The sequence below is a fragment of the Notolepis coatsorum genome, assembly GCF_963971535.1.
Source record: "Notolepis coatsorum genome assembly, chromosome: 5".
Lineage (NCBI taxonomy): Eukaryota > Metazoa > Chordata > Actinopteri > Aulopiformes > Paralepididae > Notolepis > Notolepis coatsorum.
In genome coordinates, this window is record NC_140169.1 from 79,832,022 (window position 1) to 79,851,211 (window position 19,190).

General features: G+C 46.0%; 1 protein-coding gene across 1 annotated transcript in view; it reads left to right on the plus strand.

Moving 5' to 3' along the window:
* Positions 1-18,941, plus strand: part of blk (BLK proto-oncogene, Src family tyrosine kinase) — a 68,913-nt gene extending 49,972 nt beyond the window's left edge. Inside the window, exons 10-13 of the mRNA XM_084314152.1 lie at positions 2,627-2,703; positions 12,795-12,948; positions 13,457-13,588; positions 13,713-18,941. Of these exons, the coding sequence (XP_084170278.1) occupies positions 2,627-2,703; positions 12,795-12,948; positions 13,457-13,588; positions 13,713-13,915 (566 nt within the window). The 3' untranslated portion in view covers positions 13,916-18,941. The remainder of the gene's footprint in view (positions 1-2,626; positions 2,704-12,794; positions 12,949-13,456; positions 13,589-13,712) is intronic.
* Positions 18,942-19,190: the final 249 nt, after the last annotated feature.

Consider the following 19,190-nt stretch of genomic DNA (forward strand, 5'->3'; position numbering starts at 1 on the left):
TAAAGGTGGGTAGTGATTCACATTCATTTACAGCTGTGGGTAGGGCATTCCACATTGATGTGGCATAATTGCGAAACGTGTTTAGTCCCTTGTTTGAGCCGAATCTGGGTTTAACATGATTTGTGGAGCTCCCTCTGGTGTTGTGGTCGTGGTATTCACTGACCTTTGGGAATATTTTGACATGTACATGGGTACCTTAGTCGTGTAGTGTATCTTGTAGACCAGGCCCATTGCAAGTTGCTGTACTCTGTCGTCCACTCTAAGCCATCCTAGGTTGTCAAAGTGGGCAGGGGTGAGGTGGGTTCTAGGAGTCAGGTCAAGCAGTAGTCTGACCAGTTTGTTTTGTGATGTTTGTAATTTAGTTTTTAGCGCCTGTGAGGTGCTTTGGTACCATGAGCCTCACGCATAGTCGTAGTACCCTTGAATGAGTGCTCCTGCCAGAGTCTTCAGGGTATTCTTGTTTACCAGAGAGGAGATCCGGTACAAGAATCTAGTTCGTTGGTTGACTTTTTTTTATTACATTGGATGCCATTTTGTCACAGGAAAGATTAGCCTCTAGGGTGGAACCTAGGTATGTAATTTCATCTTTCCTTGTGACAATATTGTAACTGAGAGGCCGTCGGCCTTGCTGAGTTTGTTATTTGAACCGAAGAGAATGGACTCTGTTTTGCCCATGTGTAATGATAGTTTGTTGTCAGCGAGCCAGGTGCAGATTTTGCCTAGTTCCGAGCTGAGGGTTTTTTCAACCTATAACTTGTTCTTGTCAGAGACCAGCAGGGCTGAGTCATCCGCGAACAGGAACAAGTTGCAGTCACAAGCTGACGACATGTCATTTGCATAAATTTGGAACAGTAGCGGTCCTAGTATGCTTCCTTGTGGAACACCACAGTTCACTGGGAGGGGGGGGATAGGGTACCGTTTACCTCCACCATCTGTTCTCTCCCCTCCAGGTAGGATTGCATCCAGCTCACTGATAGACTATCAAAACCCATTGCTTTTAGCTTGTCAATCAGAATGGAGTGATTGACAGTGTCTGTCGAAGGCCTTTTGTAGGTCCAGCATGACCATGCCGCAGTATTTGCCCGCGTCCACCTCTTGTTTGATGTGGTCGTTCAAATAGAGAAGGCATGTGTCAGTGGAGTGGGATGTTCTGAAGCGAGATTGGAATTCGAAGATTAGATTCTTTTCTGCAAGGTACTTTTCGACCTGTTTGTATACTATTTTTTCCATGAATTTCGAGATGGAGGTAAGAATAGAAACAGGGTGGTAGTTGCCTGGGTCTAAATAGCTGCCCTTTTTGTGCAGGGGGGTTACTCTCGCAATTTTGAAGTATTTGGGTACGTGTCCCTGTTTTATGGAGAGGTTTATTATGTGTGTGATGACTGGGGTGATGGCGGCTGCTGAGTCTCTGAGGAATTTGGAGGGGATGTTGTCATGGCCAGTGGCCTTGTTAGGTTGGAGGGCACTCAGTTTTTTGAGTACCTCAGCTGTTGTTACCATTTCTAGTTTGAAATCGTCTTTGCGGACCCCTAGGTTATTGTAGTAGGCTATGATGTGTTCTACCTCAAAAAGCCCTGAGTGGGTGGGTAGTTTATTTACCAGTGTTGTGGCTATGTTAGTGAAGAAAATGTTTAAGTAATTGGCCACATCCAGCTTGTCTGTGATGAGCGTGTTGTCCGTCTTTATGTTTATGTTTGAAAATCTGGTTTTACGTTTTTTACTGCAGCCTAGTTGATTATTGAGTAATTTCCAAAGTTCACAGGGTTTATTTTTGTTTTCCTCGGTTTTGTCATTGATGAAATTCTTTTTTGCAGTTTTTATCATGGAGTTTACTTCTTAGTCTGTTTCTTTGCAGTTTCAGTTCAGTCACGTGGGCTTGGAGTTCACTGCTCGAGCTTCTGGTAAGCTTTGACTGACTTTTATGAAACTCAGAGCATTTTTTGTCTCTGGTTTTCATAGCGGTCAATATTTCGGAGTGCATCCACGGCTCAGCGCGATTTTTTACTCTGGTGGTTGTTAGGGGGGCCATGTCGTTTAGTATTGTTGAGAATTTGGTTTTGAAACCAAGCCAGGTTTCTTCAACCAGTGTACCACTGAGCTCTTCTGACCAGTCCAGGCTCTCCAGTTCTAGGTTAAAGGGCTCGCTAGAGTAGGTTTTGAGGTCTCTAGATATGACTGTTTTGTGACAGCCGGCATTTTGTTTTAGCTTTTTGCGGCTACAGAATATCATATAATGATCGCTTAACCTGCATGCTATAACCCCTTTATTGGAGATCTTGGACTTGTCGGAGGTCAGAATGAGGTCAATGGTAGTCTGAGTTGATTCACATACACGTGTGGGTTGGGTGATTAGCTGGCTGAGGCCGTGCAGATCACAAAACCTACTGAATGACATTTTGAATCTCACCTTGCCAACTCTGTGTACAAGCAACGACATGCTATTTTACAATTCAGACCCATAGCTACAGATCAGACCCATAGATACAGATCCTGGATGTTTTTAGCGTTTCAGCGGCTTAGAGAAATGCTGAGAGTGAAAACCAAGGTGGTAACGTTGTTGTGAATATCAGAAAATGTTTTCAGTACTTCCTCTGAGAAAAGTTGTTTCTCTCTTCCTCATTCACAGGATGTCTCCTTGACTTTCTGAAAACCGACGATGGAAAGAAGCTAAAGTTGCCTAAACTGATAGATATGTCGGCACAGGTCTGAAACATTGCTTCTTTTATGAATTATCACCATTGTTAGACAGAAGATTTGCTACAGAGCTATGTTTAGATACAAGTACTTTGGATTGGGGCCTTAAAGGTGCTATAGATGACATTCAGCCACTAGATGTCGCACTAGAACACCAGCATGTCATTTATCCAATCAGGTGCATTCCACGTGGGGGAAAGCACTAATTTTATTTCACACAAAAGCTCTGTGGCTAGATACAAAAAAAAGTATTACTCTACACAAAATGTTATCTATAGCACCTCTAAGGCATGATAATTGTGGGGTATATTCACATACATTCTTGAAGAGTTTGCTTGATGAAAAAAAAACTTTTTGTAACTTTCTTGACCTGAATATGGTTGTATTTTACTCCAATGTTTACAAAAATTACCAATGTAAACAAGCCTTTTATAGCCAAACATTTTTTAAGTAAATAATAATAATACAGCAAATACATTAAAGCTTGTATTTACCTGTTAGTCTAGTATCATTGTACCAACAGCTCAGTCAATTAGCTTGAGAATTAAAACATGTCTCCATTTCTTATTTGTGGTGGTGGGGCATTTTGGTTTGTTTATGAAGAACCAAATATGAAGAACCATATTCATCCATTATTATTATTATTATTATTATTATTATTATTATTATTATTATTATTATTATTATTATTATTATTATTATTATTATTATTATTATTATTATTATTATTATTATTATTATTATTATTATTATTATTATTATTATTATTATTATTATTATTATTATTATTATTATTATTATTATTATTATAATGTATCTGATTAATCAGTGTTGTTGTGCATCACTGGTGGGAGAATAACAATTTCTTGTCAATCAAATCAGAATAACACCCAGATAAAATTGTACTCTGATGAAAGTGAAAGTCCTCCATTCAAAATCCCTCTTAACCCTTTCACCGCCGCACTACCAAACGGTTAACCCTTTCACTGCGACAATACACAGAAGGTTAACCCTTTCCCTGCCACACGGCAGCCGGTTAACCCTTTCACTGCCACACGAAAGAAGGTTAACCCTTTACTATCACACAACCGATGGCGACTGTCGGTTGTGCAATAGTAAAGGGTTAACCTTCTGTTGTGTGGCAGTGAAAGGGTTGAAGCGGCACTTCACCAAAAAAGCAATGCTGATTTATTTTGCACATAATCTCACACACATCCAAAAACTGTTTTGCACACATTCATTTAGTTTGGCAGTTATTGAGTGGTTTGAATATGGCACCAGTGATGTCATCCGAGACATTGAATCTTTGTGTTGTGTTAATTACAGCTCAATTAAATGATAAGGTAGCAGTCCCTATAAGACAAGGTATTGCTATTTTTTCATAAGTTCATGGAGCTGTAATTAACACAACACAAGGATCAAATGTCCCTGTCTGATGACATCACTGGTGGCCATATTCAAACTAATTTACTCTGAATAACTAAATTAACATGTGCAAAACTGTTTGTTTTTGGATGTGTGTGTGAGTGATTATGTGCAAAATAAATCATCTAAAAATTGCACTTAAGTACAGTAAAGTAAAGATACGTGTACACGTATATCACATTCATACTTCCAAGTTTATTTTAATTTACTTGGAGTAAACCCTACATGAGATGGTCCAAAACATTTCTAAACAGGCCTATAATTTTATGACAGATGCATTCACAAAGCCAGTTCTATTTATAGCTGGGCCATAGTAGGATGGTTGTGACGGCAGGTCCGGCTTGAAAGCCGCCTTGCCCTGTGTCAACTATTAACATCCCGACAGGAAATTATGTTATTATTTCCACCCACAGCACACTCCTCCAGACCCCCCCCCCCCCCTCCCCCCACAACCACCCCAGAGACGACACGTTTCAACTTCCTAATAGCTGGCATATCCTGTTTAACCCAGTTCACTGTACTCACACACACACAGAACACACACACACACACACACACACACACACACACACACACACACACACACACACACACACACACACACACACACACACACACACGCACACACGCACACACGCACACACTCACACACTCACACACACGCACACACACACACACAGTCACCAACTCAACAGATTATATATAGTGTGTGAATAAGCCTCATGATGAATCGACATATTCAATGCATTCTGAAATGTTTCTTTGTTTAATACTTTTGTCTTTATTTTTGAGTCATCTAACGGAATTCAATCAAAAGTAATAATCTTGAACATTTTCATATAAATAAATGTCTATTTTGCCACTCTATCGCCAACTGACACTATTCTACCTATAACCAGTTTAACTGATGTAACACAATAGTGATTCTACCTATAACCAGTTTAACTGATACAAACACAATAGTGATTCCACCTATAACCAGTTCATGAATGCTTTTACATGTGCTGTTACTGTATTGGCTGCTCCAAACAACTCGTAGGACATTCCCGGGTAAATCATGTAGTACACAGGAAGTGATGTGTTTTACATCGCCGGCAGCAGAAACAGCAGTTCTGTGACATAGTGGCTCCGCTCGGCGTCACTCATGCACCTCGCATATGTGCACGCGCACTGAATAAAATTCCACAATGTACCTTTATCCCAGTATTCATCTGACCACACCCCTCGTTAGCTTACCTTCATAAGCAGGTGTGTGGTCACCTGCTCTCCTCCTTCTCGCTTTCACCACAAGGAAGTGCCTTCGGTAGTACCCCACTTGACGTGTTGTTAGTTGAAAAGAGTTGAGACGTGTTTACATTGTGCTTAGTTTTTTCTTCTCTCATAACTATTCAAAGGAAAAAGCTAAGTCATAATGTCTACTTCGGAGAGTAGACCCACTCTTCACCAGCGGTTCTCCATTCCCGCCTCTGTCGTGCGTACTGGTGCGGGGCTGCTGCCACTTTTGTGGTTGCCGACCCAGCCCAGGAGACAGCCGATGGATAGTTTGCCTCTCCGAGGAGCCGAGGCATCGGTGCCGTCGCCTCGGCGATGGCATGATCTCGACTCTGGTTCCTCTGGTTCCAAGGAATCTTCCGTTGTTGAGCGGACGGTTCTTTTGGTTCCGGAGGATTTGCGACGCAAGCTTTTCGCGTCTGCCCGTTCACGCCGCAAGATGGTGGCATGCAGACGCGAACGGCCTGGGTTTGGGGAATTGCTGGAGACCAGCGAGGATGCGTCGGGCTCTGGATGTCCGATGGAAACTGAGGACTTCATGGAAGAGTCGGACGGATTCTTGTTTGAAGGCCCTGTGGAGGCGAGTATCCCTCCTGTCCAGGAAACACCGGAGGGGGGAGAAATGTCTCCTTGGGGTGCCTTGTTCGAGGATGTCGGGGAACCACCTCGGCCTCTTCGGCAGGATGCCCTGCTATCAGCCACATCAGACTGTGGCTCCTCAATTGGTCGAAGCCTGCTGCATGTGAGGGATGCGGGTTCGGTGGAGGAAAGTCAGCAGGGGGAACTGCGGGCTTTGTTTCCTGAGCTCATGGCGGTAGCCGCCGCTGCAAACGGTGTGCCGCTGCCGCAGCCATTGCCTGCTCCTGCCCCTGATGATCTCATAGGTCATCTCTGGCAGCGTCGCCCGGTGAGAGGGGTGGACGTTGTCTACCCATTTTTCCCCTCAATGGGGGCCTATGTTCGTCAGGGCCAGGCGGTGTCTCACATCATGGGACTTACCCCCGCCTACGTACCAGTTACGCGGGTGTCGGGGTTGGTCAAAGGTATGAGAGAGGGCGTGCCACGGCTTGATAGGCCGATGGCCGCTCTCCTCTGTCCGGATGTGGTGTGGGAACCATTATGCAAGCCGGTTCTCCATGGAAGATCGGCTAGGCGATTGGCATATTGGGGTGACCAGTCATTTATCGCTGGTACACAATCGCTGGCTGCGGCTTCTAACATCGCCCACCTGGCTAGATTTGTATCAGGGATAATGACGGGAGGCACGGGTCTGACTGAGGTAAAATGCGATCAGATCACCCAGGCGGCAGGAGCTGTCCTGCATCTTACCCAGGTGCAGGCCATAGCCTCGGGGAAGATGCACGCCCTGGCCACCCTGACCCAGCACCACCTTTGGCTGGAGCAGGCTCGAGTGCCGGAGAAGAAGAGAGCCCCTCTTCTGACGGCCGACCTCTCCGATGCTGGATTATTCGGGAAGGCCCTGCAGCTGATGACCTCAACGTGCAGAGAGATGGCAGAGGAGAGATCCGTTCTCCAACCCCATTTTCCGCCTCCCGTCCTTGCCGGTGGAGTCAGAAGGCTTCCACGACGTCGAGCTCCCTCCGCCGTGCCTACCACTGCCTCCGCCGCCACTGCTGGCCCGTCCAAGAAGGCCAGGAGGAGAGACGGCGCTTCTGCTGCCGCCGGCCCATCCACGACCGGAGGAGACGGTAGGGAACGCCGTGACCAGCAGCCGATTCACTACCGTCCCTCCGGGGCTTCTCGGGGTGGCAAAACCCGAGCGGCTTGAGGCGGCAGACGCCGCTAAAAGTGACTTTTCCCCCTGTGGTCCCCTCTACACCCTCCCCGGCCCCCTCATGATTTTGTGCCGTAAATAATAAATAAAAAGTTCCCTAAAAAAGGGGACTATATTATTGGCCAAACAAACTGTGTGTTTAGTCACTAATACATATGATGGGGTTGCGAAATGTGAATCTGCATTATTACATTGGGAGATGAGTCGTGTTGTGTTACGATATTAAGCAAGGTCTGTAAGCATACACTCAGTCATAGAAAGGTTCTATTAGCCTGACGCTCCACATGCAGGTAGAAGCTGCTGGTATGTTCCGTTGCTTAAACAAAGTAATGTTGAGCCACGACACTGTTGTGTTAGTTGCAGTAATACTCATGCACACACGTTCCACGACTTGGCCGTTACTCTCTGTCAGTGTTTTGCTATGTACGACATAGAAAGCGGGTGTAGGATTCACACACACACGACTTGTTTTGTTGTAAATCCTGTTCACATTCCGTGGGTAGCGGACATTGTATTAGCTTTTGCTATACTTTGGCTTTCTACCAAAGGTCTCAAAATGCTACAGTTGGTTTTTGGTGTGTAGGGAAGAAGGGGTTGTGTGAGGGGGTGCCGAATAAACCCCTCCTTCCCACTTGATTGGTTTAGGGGATTTTTTTCTCATTTCTGCTGAACCAGTCAGGGCCGAGCCGTTCAAACGTCTTGGCAGGGGGGGGGGGGGGTTATCTTGACACAACTCCTATTACAAACAGGAGTCGTGTACAGGGTTTCCCCCGTCATAGCATATACGTTGCTATGGCGACGGCTTCCATGAGTTGAGATCTTTACGTAAGGTTGTGGTGTTAAAGTGTCGGGTTAGAGCGTAAGGCTTACGGGTCTGCTACGCTCGATTTTATGTGTAAACTTGAGTCAGTTGGTCACGTGACTCACAGTTGACATGTCTTTTTCATAACCGCGACTCGTGTGGGAAGGCTTCTGGGAAGTTCGGTCTATACTCTTTGACAAAAGGAGTGACTGGATGTAAAAATGTAAAACAGTTTTTACTCCCAGCTGTGCAGTTGGATTTATACTGTTGATGCTTCTTCTTTATTATTATAAAGAGTTGGAGTTGGTTGCATCTCACCCCTCTTGTCGTTCCCCTGGGCGCCTTGGGGATTCAATGAAAGGTCTAAATAGCCTATTTATTGATGTGGATATACCCACCGCACACATAGTGCTAGTTCGGGATGTTCTGTTGGACGTTAAGCAACTGACTGGCGCGCCTTGGTTGCTTGGGGTTAAAACAGCGTTTTTATAAAGCAACTGGGATGGGGGTTTTTCCTCTTCCGACGACCTGTGTGGTTGTCGACGGAATCTCGTTCATATCGGGGGATGATGAATGGATCTGAACATACGTAGAAGGGTTTCACGCCCTGGGGGTGGGCCGCCGGGCGCGGTTCGCACCGAACGTCTGGGTGGCGCCTTCTTTTCATGTTTAGGATCAACACGCATGTCTGCCCCTTCTCCTGGAGTTGGCAGATCGGCGTGATTAGGGCACGGGACTGGTTCTGGACACGCTGGTCCGGATCAGTTGCACCCGTTGTCCGCCGGGGATGCGGATCTGCTGTTCTGGTACCCTGAGGGACTTGGGCTTTTTTCGGGGGGAAAATGCCAGGTCGGTCTGGGTGTCACAGGGTTAAGCGCTATGGAGCCCTTGTTGGGTACATTGTATTCTACACTGTCGTAATGGCTTTCGGCCGTGCCAACCTGCACGCGCCCGATCTCGTCAGATCTTGGCCGCCACGCAGGTTGGTCTTGGTTAGTACTTGGTTGGGTGACCTCCTGGGAATACCAAGTACGGGGTGTTGGGGCTGGTTCTCCATTTCTTTCGCTCTTCTCTTACGCGTGGCGTAGAGGGGCCTGTTGGGGTGGTCTTTGACCTCCTCGGGGGATCCTGTGCTCCCCGTATCGCCGGTCCCGGTCCGGAGTAATGTTTTCATGGACCCGTAGGCCCGGGATAACCCTGTTGGAAACTGAAACAATACTGCGGTGGTGCCGCAGGTACGTTTTGGAGTTTGTTTCCTGAGGGGTTATAGGAACAACCACCGCATTGGGTAACACCAAGGTGGTTGATTCCCTGGTGTGTTGGAGCAGTGTCAACTCCCGGGTTACCCGGTTGAGGGTGCCCCTGCACGTTCATGACGTCTGCCGATCGTGTCAGCCTTCTCTGCCTCAACCCCTATGGGTGGTTTTTTTTTAATGGAGGCTTGGTCATGCAACAACGCCAGCATACGCCCCTTCCGCCGGGGCGGCTGTGTTCAGCTGTCCCCTCTGGCGCCTGTCTCGTCCGCAGTCTCCAGGCTCGGGTTAACAGCCTGTTGTCTGGTTTTTTCCCTGGTGCGCTGCCTGCTTCCGTGGTAAGTCTTGTTATTGCGGCCGTGCTGACTGTCTGTACTGCAGGGTCAGTGTAGTCGTGGGGTCAGGCCACGGTCTGCTCACCCTGTGCGTTGAGTTGCTTGAGTGCCTCTTCGCACGGTCGGGTCCGTCGCCCTCCTGGGAAACCTCCAATAGGGGGGGTGCCCTCCATTAGGGGGGGTCGGGGGGCTCGGCCCTCCCTGTTCTGATGGTTGTGGGGGGCCTTCAGCGGGGTGTATTTGTCGGCCGGTGGCTCCCGCTCGGCCTCCCTTGTGCATGAGTGACGCCGAGCGGAGCCACTATGTCACAGAACAATAGGTTATAACTATAACCATGTTCTGTTAAGTGGGCGGCTAGGTGGTGTAGTGGGCAAGGCACTCGCCACCAGTGTGGAGACGCTAGGATTCGCGTGTTCGAATCCAGCTCTCCACATGTTTTCAGTTTAGCTGGTCGTCCGCAGTAATACACATTGGCCGTATTACGGGGAGGGAAAACTGAAGGGTGGGGATCGAACGTTGTGAACAAGCGACTCCTACAAGTCGGTTGGTGCGCCTGCGCAGTAGAATCAGGAAGTGTCGGGGGCAGCGTGAGCCTCCCACGCGTTACTCCTCGCCACTGAGAGATCGAGCTGCGCAGGTGAAAAGATGCGACTGCTGTTACCTCAAGTACCGGAGGGGACTTGTGCTATGTATGACTTAGTCCACATTGTAGCCGGCTTGTGGGAGGCAAGAAACAGCGTTCGTGACAGGGGAGGGTTGAATTGGATGATACGAAATTGGGATGGGAGAAAATATAGAAAAATGGGAGAAAAAGTGGATCAAAAAAAAAAACCATGTTCTGTTAATAGTGGTGACGCTCGGCGTCCGACGCCGCTGCAGCCCTTGATCTCACTTGTGGTGAAAGCTTGGGAAGGAGGAGAGCAGGTGACCACACACCTGCTTATGAAGGTAAGCTAACGAGGGGTGTGGTCAGACGAATACTGGGATAAAGGTACATTGTGGAATTTTATTCAGTGCGCGTGCACATATGCGAGGATAGTGCATGAGTGACGCCGAGCGTCAACACTATTAACAGAACATGGTTATAGTTATAACCTATTGTTTGTTTGGAATGACATTTCAAGATGGAAAGCAAGTCAATAATACAGTGCAAAACTACAATAGCAATGACCACTTATCACAGTAGATGGCGTGAAAATAAACAAAATGAGGATCTTATGGATTGCCACTTCAACATGTAATGTATCCCATACAATGTATTTTCCAGTGGCGGCTGGCCGATAGTGGGCGCTAGAGCGCCGCCCTCCCTGGTTAAAAGAAGAAGAAGAAAGAATAATTTGCATGAGGAGGCAGCAGCCTATTCATCCCCCAGCCGAGCCGGCGCCTAGCCCCCTCCACTCCGTTTTCATGAGCGCTCATTTCTGCTCCGCCGTAATTGCGCAACTCATAGGGCAAAATGCAAATACGTATAAATAAATACGTACGTACAACATAGCGCTGTCAAATACGATACCAGAGGGCGCTTGCTCGAGTGCCCGATGCAGTCACTATTGGCTGAGAGTGGCACGTGACATTGCGTCCCCAGACGTTGTGCTCTGGGCTCTGGCTCTGCAGATGCTATTCGAGGGGCTACTAGGAAAATAGTTGTCGGAAATTGATAATAATCACAAGATACTGTACATTCAGACAGTGTTGGATCTAACTAAATAGATTTATATGGACACTTTTATGGAAAGTTCAAGCCTGGAGTCTGGACCACAAAGCTTCTCTAACTAGGGTAGGCTATACTCTGTCTTAGCTGGTTCGACAACAAACAACAACACGCTATAATGGCTAGCTGGATGCTGTCTGGACAGTTGATATATACATCAACAGTCTGGACAGTGGACATATACATCAACAGCCTGGACATATCAAGCCATCCTGGACCGCGTTTAAACTAAACAAAGTGAGTTGCGGTCTCTCTCTCTCTCTCTCTCTCTCTCTCTCTCTCTCTCTCTCTCTCTCTCTCTCGCTCTCTCTCGCTCTCTCTCTCTCTCTCTCTCTCTCTCGCTCGCTCTCTCTCTCTCTCTCTCTCTCTCTCTCTCTCTCTCTCTCTCGCTCTCGCTCTCTCTATGCTGTGTTCTTGTTGAACTAACTCATTAATCTCGTTGCGGGTGGATCATAATCAACCAGACAATGAATGGTAACTTGTTTAAAATGACAAGATATACATATGTTCATTATTGTATTGATCAGAGAGAGAGTGGAGTTTCTTTTGGATTTAAAATAAGTGGATTATGGCTTGTTCAATATCGTCTATGTTTGAATGAATGAATGAAAACTTTATTTAACAGATTGCAGAATGGGTACAAAACAGTACAGCTCAATACATACAATTGTTAAGGGGATGCAGACCAGAGAAAGACGTTTGTCTTGTTTACATCAGGGTCCCCCATTTTCGATTCATATCGATAGTTTAATAGCTAGCCTTGGCTCGTTTAACAATATGCAAAATATGTGTACAGCCCTGTACTCATACTGAAGTTATTCTTGGTATATACTACACATACTAGGTCTGATTGTGTAACGAATCGATTCCACGTCGCGCTGTGTGTGAGTGAGAGAGAGAGAGAGAGAGAGAGAGAGAGAGAGAGAGAGAGAGAGAGAGAGAGAGAGAGAGAGAGAGAGAGAGAGAGAGAGAGAGAGAGAGAGAGAGAGAGAGAGAGAGAGAGAGAGAGAAAGAGAGAGAAGGAGAGATAGAGGGGGATACTAATTAATTCCGCCCCCCCCCCCCCCCGTGAAGAATTCACCAGCCGCCACTGGTATTTTCCCAATCCCGCCCACCCGGGTCACAACCTCTTCACCCTGCTTCCCCACGGCAAGCGGCTACGGCTGCCCAACACACTGAAAATCCGCCACAGACTCAGTTTCTTCCCCTCAGCAGCTCGCCTAGTAAATTAGTCAGGTGTCCCCCTGCTCCACCCCCCCCCCCCTCTATGGGGAGCTGCTAGGGCTGGAATTTTTTACTTTATTTTGCACTGACAACATGTCCTTAGCCATTGCACTTTACTGTCTTGTCGTTGTCTGACTGTTTTGTCCTGTTTTGCACTTTTTTATAAAAAAATAAAAGTGTATGCACTGTATATGCCGTATCATGTTCCTATGTGTTTTGTAAACACATAATGGTGATTAGAGAAATCTGAATGTGAATCTGTGTTCTCCCCCTCTGCTGACAGATCGCTGAAGGCATGGCTTACATTGAGACAAAGAACTACATACACCGGGACCTGCGTGCCGCCAACATACTGGTCAACGAGACCCTGCACTGTAAGATCGCAGACTTCGGCCTGGCCAGGCTCATACTGAAGTCAGAATACAAGGCCCAGGAAGGTACGCCACACACCTGCATTTACAGCGGATGGCTTAATGTCATCATGGTAACGTTTGGTGGCTATAAAACCCGTTTGTGCAATACAAAATATTGATACATCTTCCTAATAATTACTGTACTTAAGTCCACATGTTATATAGATGCACGTTACCTAGATAGAATACTATGACTGATACTTAAACTGGAAATATAACATAATATAATATCATAATTCTGTTATTATGTAACAACTCAGTTCAAAGTAAAACAAAAAGTATAATTCAGTGTTATTGTGAAAGTAAGTAATTAATTTCCTATGAAGTGAGTTAGCATACATTTGTAATTGAATAATGCTTCCTATTTGGGACTTCCTAATCCTTTCTAAGTAAAGAGTTTATAGGTAACGGGACATTTGAGAAGACGTTTCAAGGAAAGAACCATGATATTACCAGAGGTCAGAGGTCAGTTAGACAGTGAGTTTTAACATCCCCCTCCCCACTTTCTTTCTGCTCTCATTTGAACAACCAGGTGCTAAGTTCCCCATCAAATGGACGGCGCCTGAGGCCATCAACTTTGGTACCTTCACCATCAAGTCTGACGTCTGGTCCTTTGGGATCCTGCTGACAGAAATAGTCACCTATGGAAGAATACCCTACCCAGGTGAGAGAAAATCAATCAATCAATCTATGGAGTGTGTAGTACCAGGGCATTTCTGGATAAAAGAAAATATATTATACTGTATATATTCTCAGCAATATAAAAAAAATAGTGTTTTTTCTCTTAGGAATGACCAACCAGGAGGTGATCAGCAACCTGGATCTCAGCTACAGGATGCCCTGCCCCGACGGCTGTCCCTCAGAACTCTATGACCTCATGATGTCCTGCTGGAGAGAGAAGTCTGCGGACAGACCCACGTTTGAGTATCTGCAGATCACCCTGAATGACTACTTCATCGCCACCGAGGGACAGTACGAGATGCAGCCCTGATAGAATGAAAGACAGGACCATGATGTAGGGACGGTTTTGTTTGGGAGGGGGGTTGCAGGGGGGGTAAACATTTTAAGAAAAGATAAAGGGGGGTGATATGGCCATTTTTTGTTTTCATGGATTCTGCATCCTGTTTAATTAATTGACAAGAATCCATGATAATCCATGAATTCCTAATGCAGAATGACATATTCCAGGAGGGCACCTTGCAGGGAACAGGAGAGCAGGGGGGCGACAAGCCTCTTTTGTGCCCAAGCCAGGATAAAGGGTAAAATAAGGACAGAAGAGGAACTCTAACCGGTGGAGCGTCAAAATCATGAGGGTCTTTGTGACCTTTTAAAAATCACTTTTTCAAGGAGGATAGAGTTTCGATGACCTTTGATTTGGATTTTGTCATGGAATATGCTCAGATATAACCAAGATTCATGAGCTTTATTGGTGCACAAATACTGTAGATTAATAAATAAGGCCACAGTACAGGCTGTCTTCAGTCAGCTGATGCCCTACCTCAAGTGGAACACCATCCTGGATAAATTCCACTCTGGGTTTAGGGCAGAACACAGCACTGAGTTTGCCTTCCTGAAGGTCCTCAATGACTTCCTCCTCACCGTGGACACTGGGAAATGTTCTGCACTGGTCCTTCTCGTGCAGCATTTGACACACTGACCGCCTACAACAGGGGGTTGGCATCACCAACACCACCCTCTCCTGGTTCAGATCCTACCAACACAATAGAACCTACTCGGTGAGTCTAGCCAACTTCTCCTCCCAGCAAGCCAACCTCACCTGCGGGGTCCCACAGGGTTCATTCCTGGCTGGCACCCATCCTCTTCAATCTTTACATGTCAAATCATCACTCGGCACAACATCTTCTTCCACTGCTATGCCGATGATGACCCAGATATACTGTACCTCCCACTCACAACAGCTGACTCCACCGGCCTAGACCGCCTGAAGACCTGCCTAGGCAACATGAAGGAGTGGATGTCACAAAACCACCTTTAGTTAAATGAGAGCAAGGGGGAGATCATTCTGTTTGGCACACCTCCCCCAGCGACCTTCTTAACCCTTTTACTGCCACACGACAGAAGGTTAACCCTTTACTATCACACAACCGACGGTCGCCGTGTGGCAGTGAAAGGGTTAACCTGCTGTTGTGTGGCAGTGAAAGGGTTAACCTTCTGTGTATTGTCGCAGTGAAAGGGTTAACCGTTTGGTAGTACGGCAGTGAAAGGGTTAGAGTCATCATCATGCTCATTTTCTCACGACTGGACTACTGCAATTCCCTCTACGCTGGTCTTCCGGACAGAACCATCTCCCCCCTCCAGCGGGTTCTGCTGTTCTGCTTCTGCTGCCGGGCTGGTCTCCGGCTCCAGAATGAGGGACCACATCTCCCCAGTCCTTGTCTCCCTCCATAGGCTCCCATTGAGGAAGAGAATCAAATTCAAAACCATGTTATTCGCTTACAAAGCCCTCAATGGTCTCGCTCCGGCCTACATTGAGGAACTCTTGGTCAAACCTGTCAGCTCCAGATCCCTCAGATCGAATGACCAGTGATGCGTTGCTCATGGGACGAGGTTGCACTCTGTGCAACCAAAGTTTTGTGAGCAGAAGCGCGTGCACGCACACGCATGGATGTGCACGCGCGTGCACACAGGAATGCACTCGACTGATGCGCCAACTCGCAGTACCCACCTGGCTACTTTGCATATCAATAGCGCCGGTCGTCAGGTGTTACATTCCATTCGTAGAGGCAATTAGGCACTGTTTTTAGTCTGTCCTGGGAGCACGCGTGCACGTGGCGTCATTAGCGTGCGTGCAACCAGTGTTGATATGAGCATCGCAACACTGCGAATGACCAACTGTGTCTGAGGGTCCCGCGGGCCAAACTGGTGACAAAGGGTTTCCGGGCCTTTGCAGTGATGGCGCCGACACTGTGGAATAAGCTCCCGCTCAACATCAAGTCTGCCAACAGCGTACAGACATTCAAGGCCTTGCTTAAAACCCACCTTTTCGCTCTGGATGATCACTGAATTACTTTGCTGTTGTGTCGTGTGTCTGAGGTGTACTTATGTTCTCTGTCTGTCCGTCTGCCTGGTTCCCTGTCTCCATTGTCCTGTCTATTTATTCATATTCTTTTTTCCCCGGGTTGCGGGGGGGAGGGGGGGGGGGGGGGCGCATTATAAATATGTATGTGATGCGTTTTGTTTTGATTGCAGTGCGAGTGCACATTCCTCAGGTGCAGAACGTTGCAACCCACTGTAAACTGAAACTGCAAAAAGGACAAAATCACAAGACATGCTATTGATCTGAATTATGAATATGATGAAACAGGAATAGAAAAAGAGTACATGCTTATGTAAGAAAAATCTGCCTCACAATATTTTCAACATGTCAAAGTATGGCTTCTGACTTTTTAGATGTAGCCTCTTTTTAGTTTGGCCACTGCACACGTACAGCTATAGATTACATTACATTATATTTTATTGTCACAGCACAGCACAAGTACAGTACAATGTAGGGATGCCCCGATCACGTTTTTTGCCACCGATACCGATCACCGATCGTCGTGAGCCATATCGGCCGATACCGATCCGATACCGATCCGATACCGATCCGATACCGATCGTTTTTGATTAAAAGAAATTACAATTTATTTTATATAATTTTTTTATTTTTTTTTTATAAAATATATATATTATATAATTAGACTTGTACTTGTATTATCTGCGAGACATCGCCACCACGCAACAAGCTCCACTGTCTGTGTGTACTCTAGTAGCCTCCAGCTACGGCCAGGATTCTCCGGAGCTGCACCTGGACCCTATACTCGAGTAGCCTCGAGCTACGGCAAGGATTCTCCGGCGCTGCAGCTGGACCCTAGTATTGGTATAACGTTAAATCACATTCACAAGCCCTCAGCTCAAATACGCATCGAATCAGTGTTATAAGACATTGATATCAGGAGCTATCTGTAGCTACTGCTAGCCAGATATATAACGTTAATACAATGCCTCAGTGAATTATTTAGTTCAATGCGACATTTCGTTTTGAACAGTGAACTAGCTTGCGCTAACGTGAGCTAACAGCTAACAGCTAACAGGTATCATACACTCTACTAGACTTTGTGGAGCGTTTGTTTATGTCAGGAGCTATCGGTAGCTGGCCGGCTAGATACCGTTCGGTTAGACAATGCCTTATCATGTATTAAACTAAAAGTTAATAGTTGACTGGGTCATTTTGTAACGGTAGCTAAGCTAACGTTAGCTCAGGGAGACGCTCGCCGACACGCCGTCCTCCCGTGTCTCACTAGACTAGACCCGTGTTTACATGCGTGCGGGAGGGGCTGGACTCGAGAGCAGACGCCACACCACCGGTGTCTGAGACAGAACTCAGCAACAGCGAATGAGATCGGGTTTGACGATCGGTGAAAATAAAACATTATCACCGATCGCATACTGAATATCGGCCGATAACAATCGGTGGCCGATCGATCGGGGCATCCCTAGTACAATGAAATGAAGTCGGCATCTAACCAGAGTGACAAGTAACAGTATTGCAGTATACAGTGTGAACATGTGAATAGTGGAGTACATACCGTTGCAATAGAAAGTATTCAGCCCCCATTGCACAGTAGGTTTATTTGCTAAATATACAATTTCCCAACTGTTTACAATAAACACATTACACAAGAACTGTTTAAGTTGTTTAATGAAACTAATATTACAAGGGTTGTTATACAAATTAAACACAAAATGCTACTTTTAATCACTACTGCAGTCTCAAAAGTATTCAACCCCATTCATGACAAGCATGTCATGTCATTCAGTACTTAGTAGAGCAACCTTTTGCTGGCATAACTTGCTGCAAACGTGATGCATAGCCAGACACTAGCTTCTGACAGCTTTCCTGAGGAATCTTAGCCCATTCCTCATGGGCAATGACCTCCAGTTCAGTGATATTCTTTGGTGTGCGTTTTGCAACTGCCTTCTTCAAATCCCACCAAAGATTATCTATGGTTCAAGTCAGGTGACTGCGATGGCCACTCTAAAATCGTCCATTTCTGCTTCTGAAACCAAGCCTTGGTGGATTTTGATGTATGCTTTGGATCATTGTCCTGTTGGAATGTCCAATGACGGCCAAGCCTCAGCTTCATCACAGACGGCATGACGTTTCCTTCTATCATATCAAACTGAAACTGAATCTGATGTCAGCCTCGTCCAAGTAGTGTAGCCACGGCCCCTTTAACATTCAGTACTTTTGCTATGGTTTTGTATCCGTTTCCTTGTTTGTGCAAGGCAATTATCTCTTCTCTGAACTTGCTTTCAAATTGACCGACTTTACATAGCCATTGAAATAACACAGAGAACATACTATTGTACCTTACTAACAAACCACTGTAGGACAACATACTCAAAAGGAAGCCATCAAGGGACACTGTCCCTCGCTACATTTCTCGAGAGTGTGCTACGGTGTTGATCTCTTGATTGCGCCCTACCAGGCGGGCCAGCCAATGGCTTGGAGATAAGAGGGTGGAATGGCCTCACCACCAAGGGGCAGATCCTGCTACTTCCTGCATGGACAGGAAACAGGACGTGTGAGTCAACATTCCTCTCATACCACACACAGTTAGAGTGCATGCACAAGCCAACGGCAATGTTTTCCTTTCGCAAATATCTGTTTTGTGGGTCTTCATTAAAAAAGTTAAATACTGAGGCAGAGTTGTCGCGTGATGTCTTAATGGCAAGACTGAGACATGTCTTTGATAACAGAACAGGCTTTATACTTTATGACTGACATGTTATTTCACCTGATGTACCCACTGAGCAATTTATTGTCTATATGGTACATAGCCGTCTAGGCTAAAATCAGGCAAAATTTTGTTTAAAAGTTAAAGTTTAGTAGACATCTAGATAACACCTAGCCATTGTTTCTAAATATACTAAATATGTAATAATGTTTGGGCTAGAAGTGGGCTATATCTAGTAGAGCCATATGGAATCCGCGATCACGGAATCGCGGACGGAATCGCGGAATTGAGCAATAAAAATGGAATCAACTATTAAATTTTTTTTTTTTTTTTTATCTTGTGGGACTTGTACAGCACTTTGTTTAACTTTGTCAGTGCTGTAAAGTTTAAACCTTTTTAAATCTTAGACAAACAAAACACTTTGCTTTCATGAAATATTGTAAGCCGTCATTTGAGGCTTTATAAAAGCAGCACAATGAACACAAATCTGTCAGTGCAGAGTCCGACCTCATCTTAAATAACAAA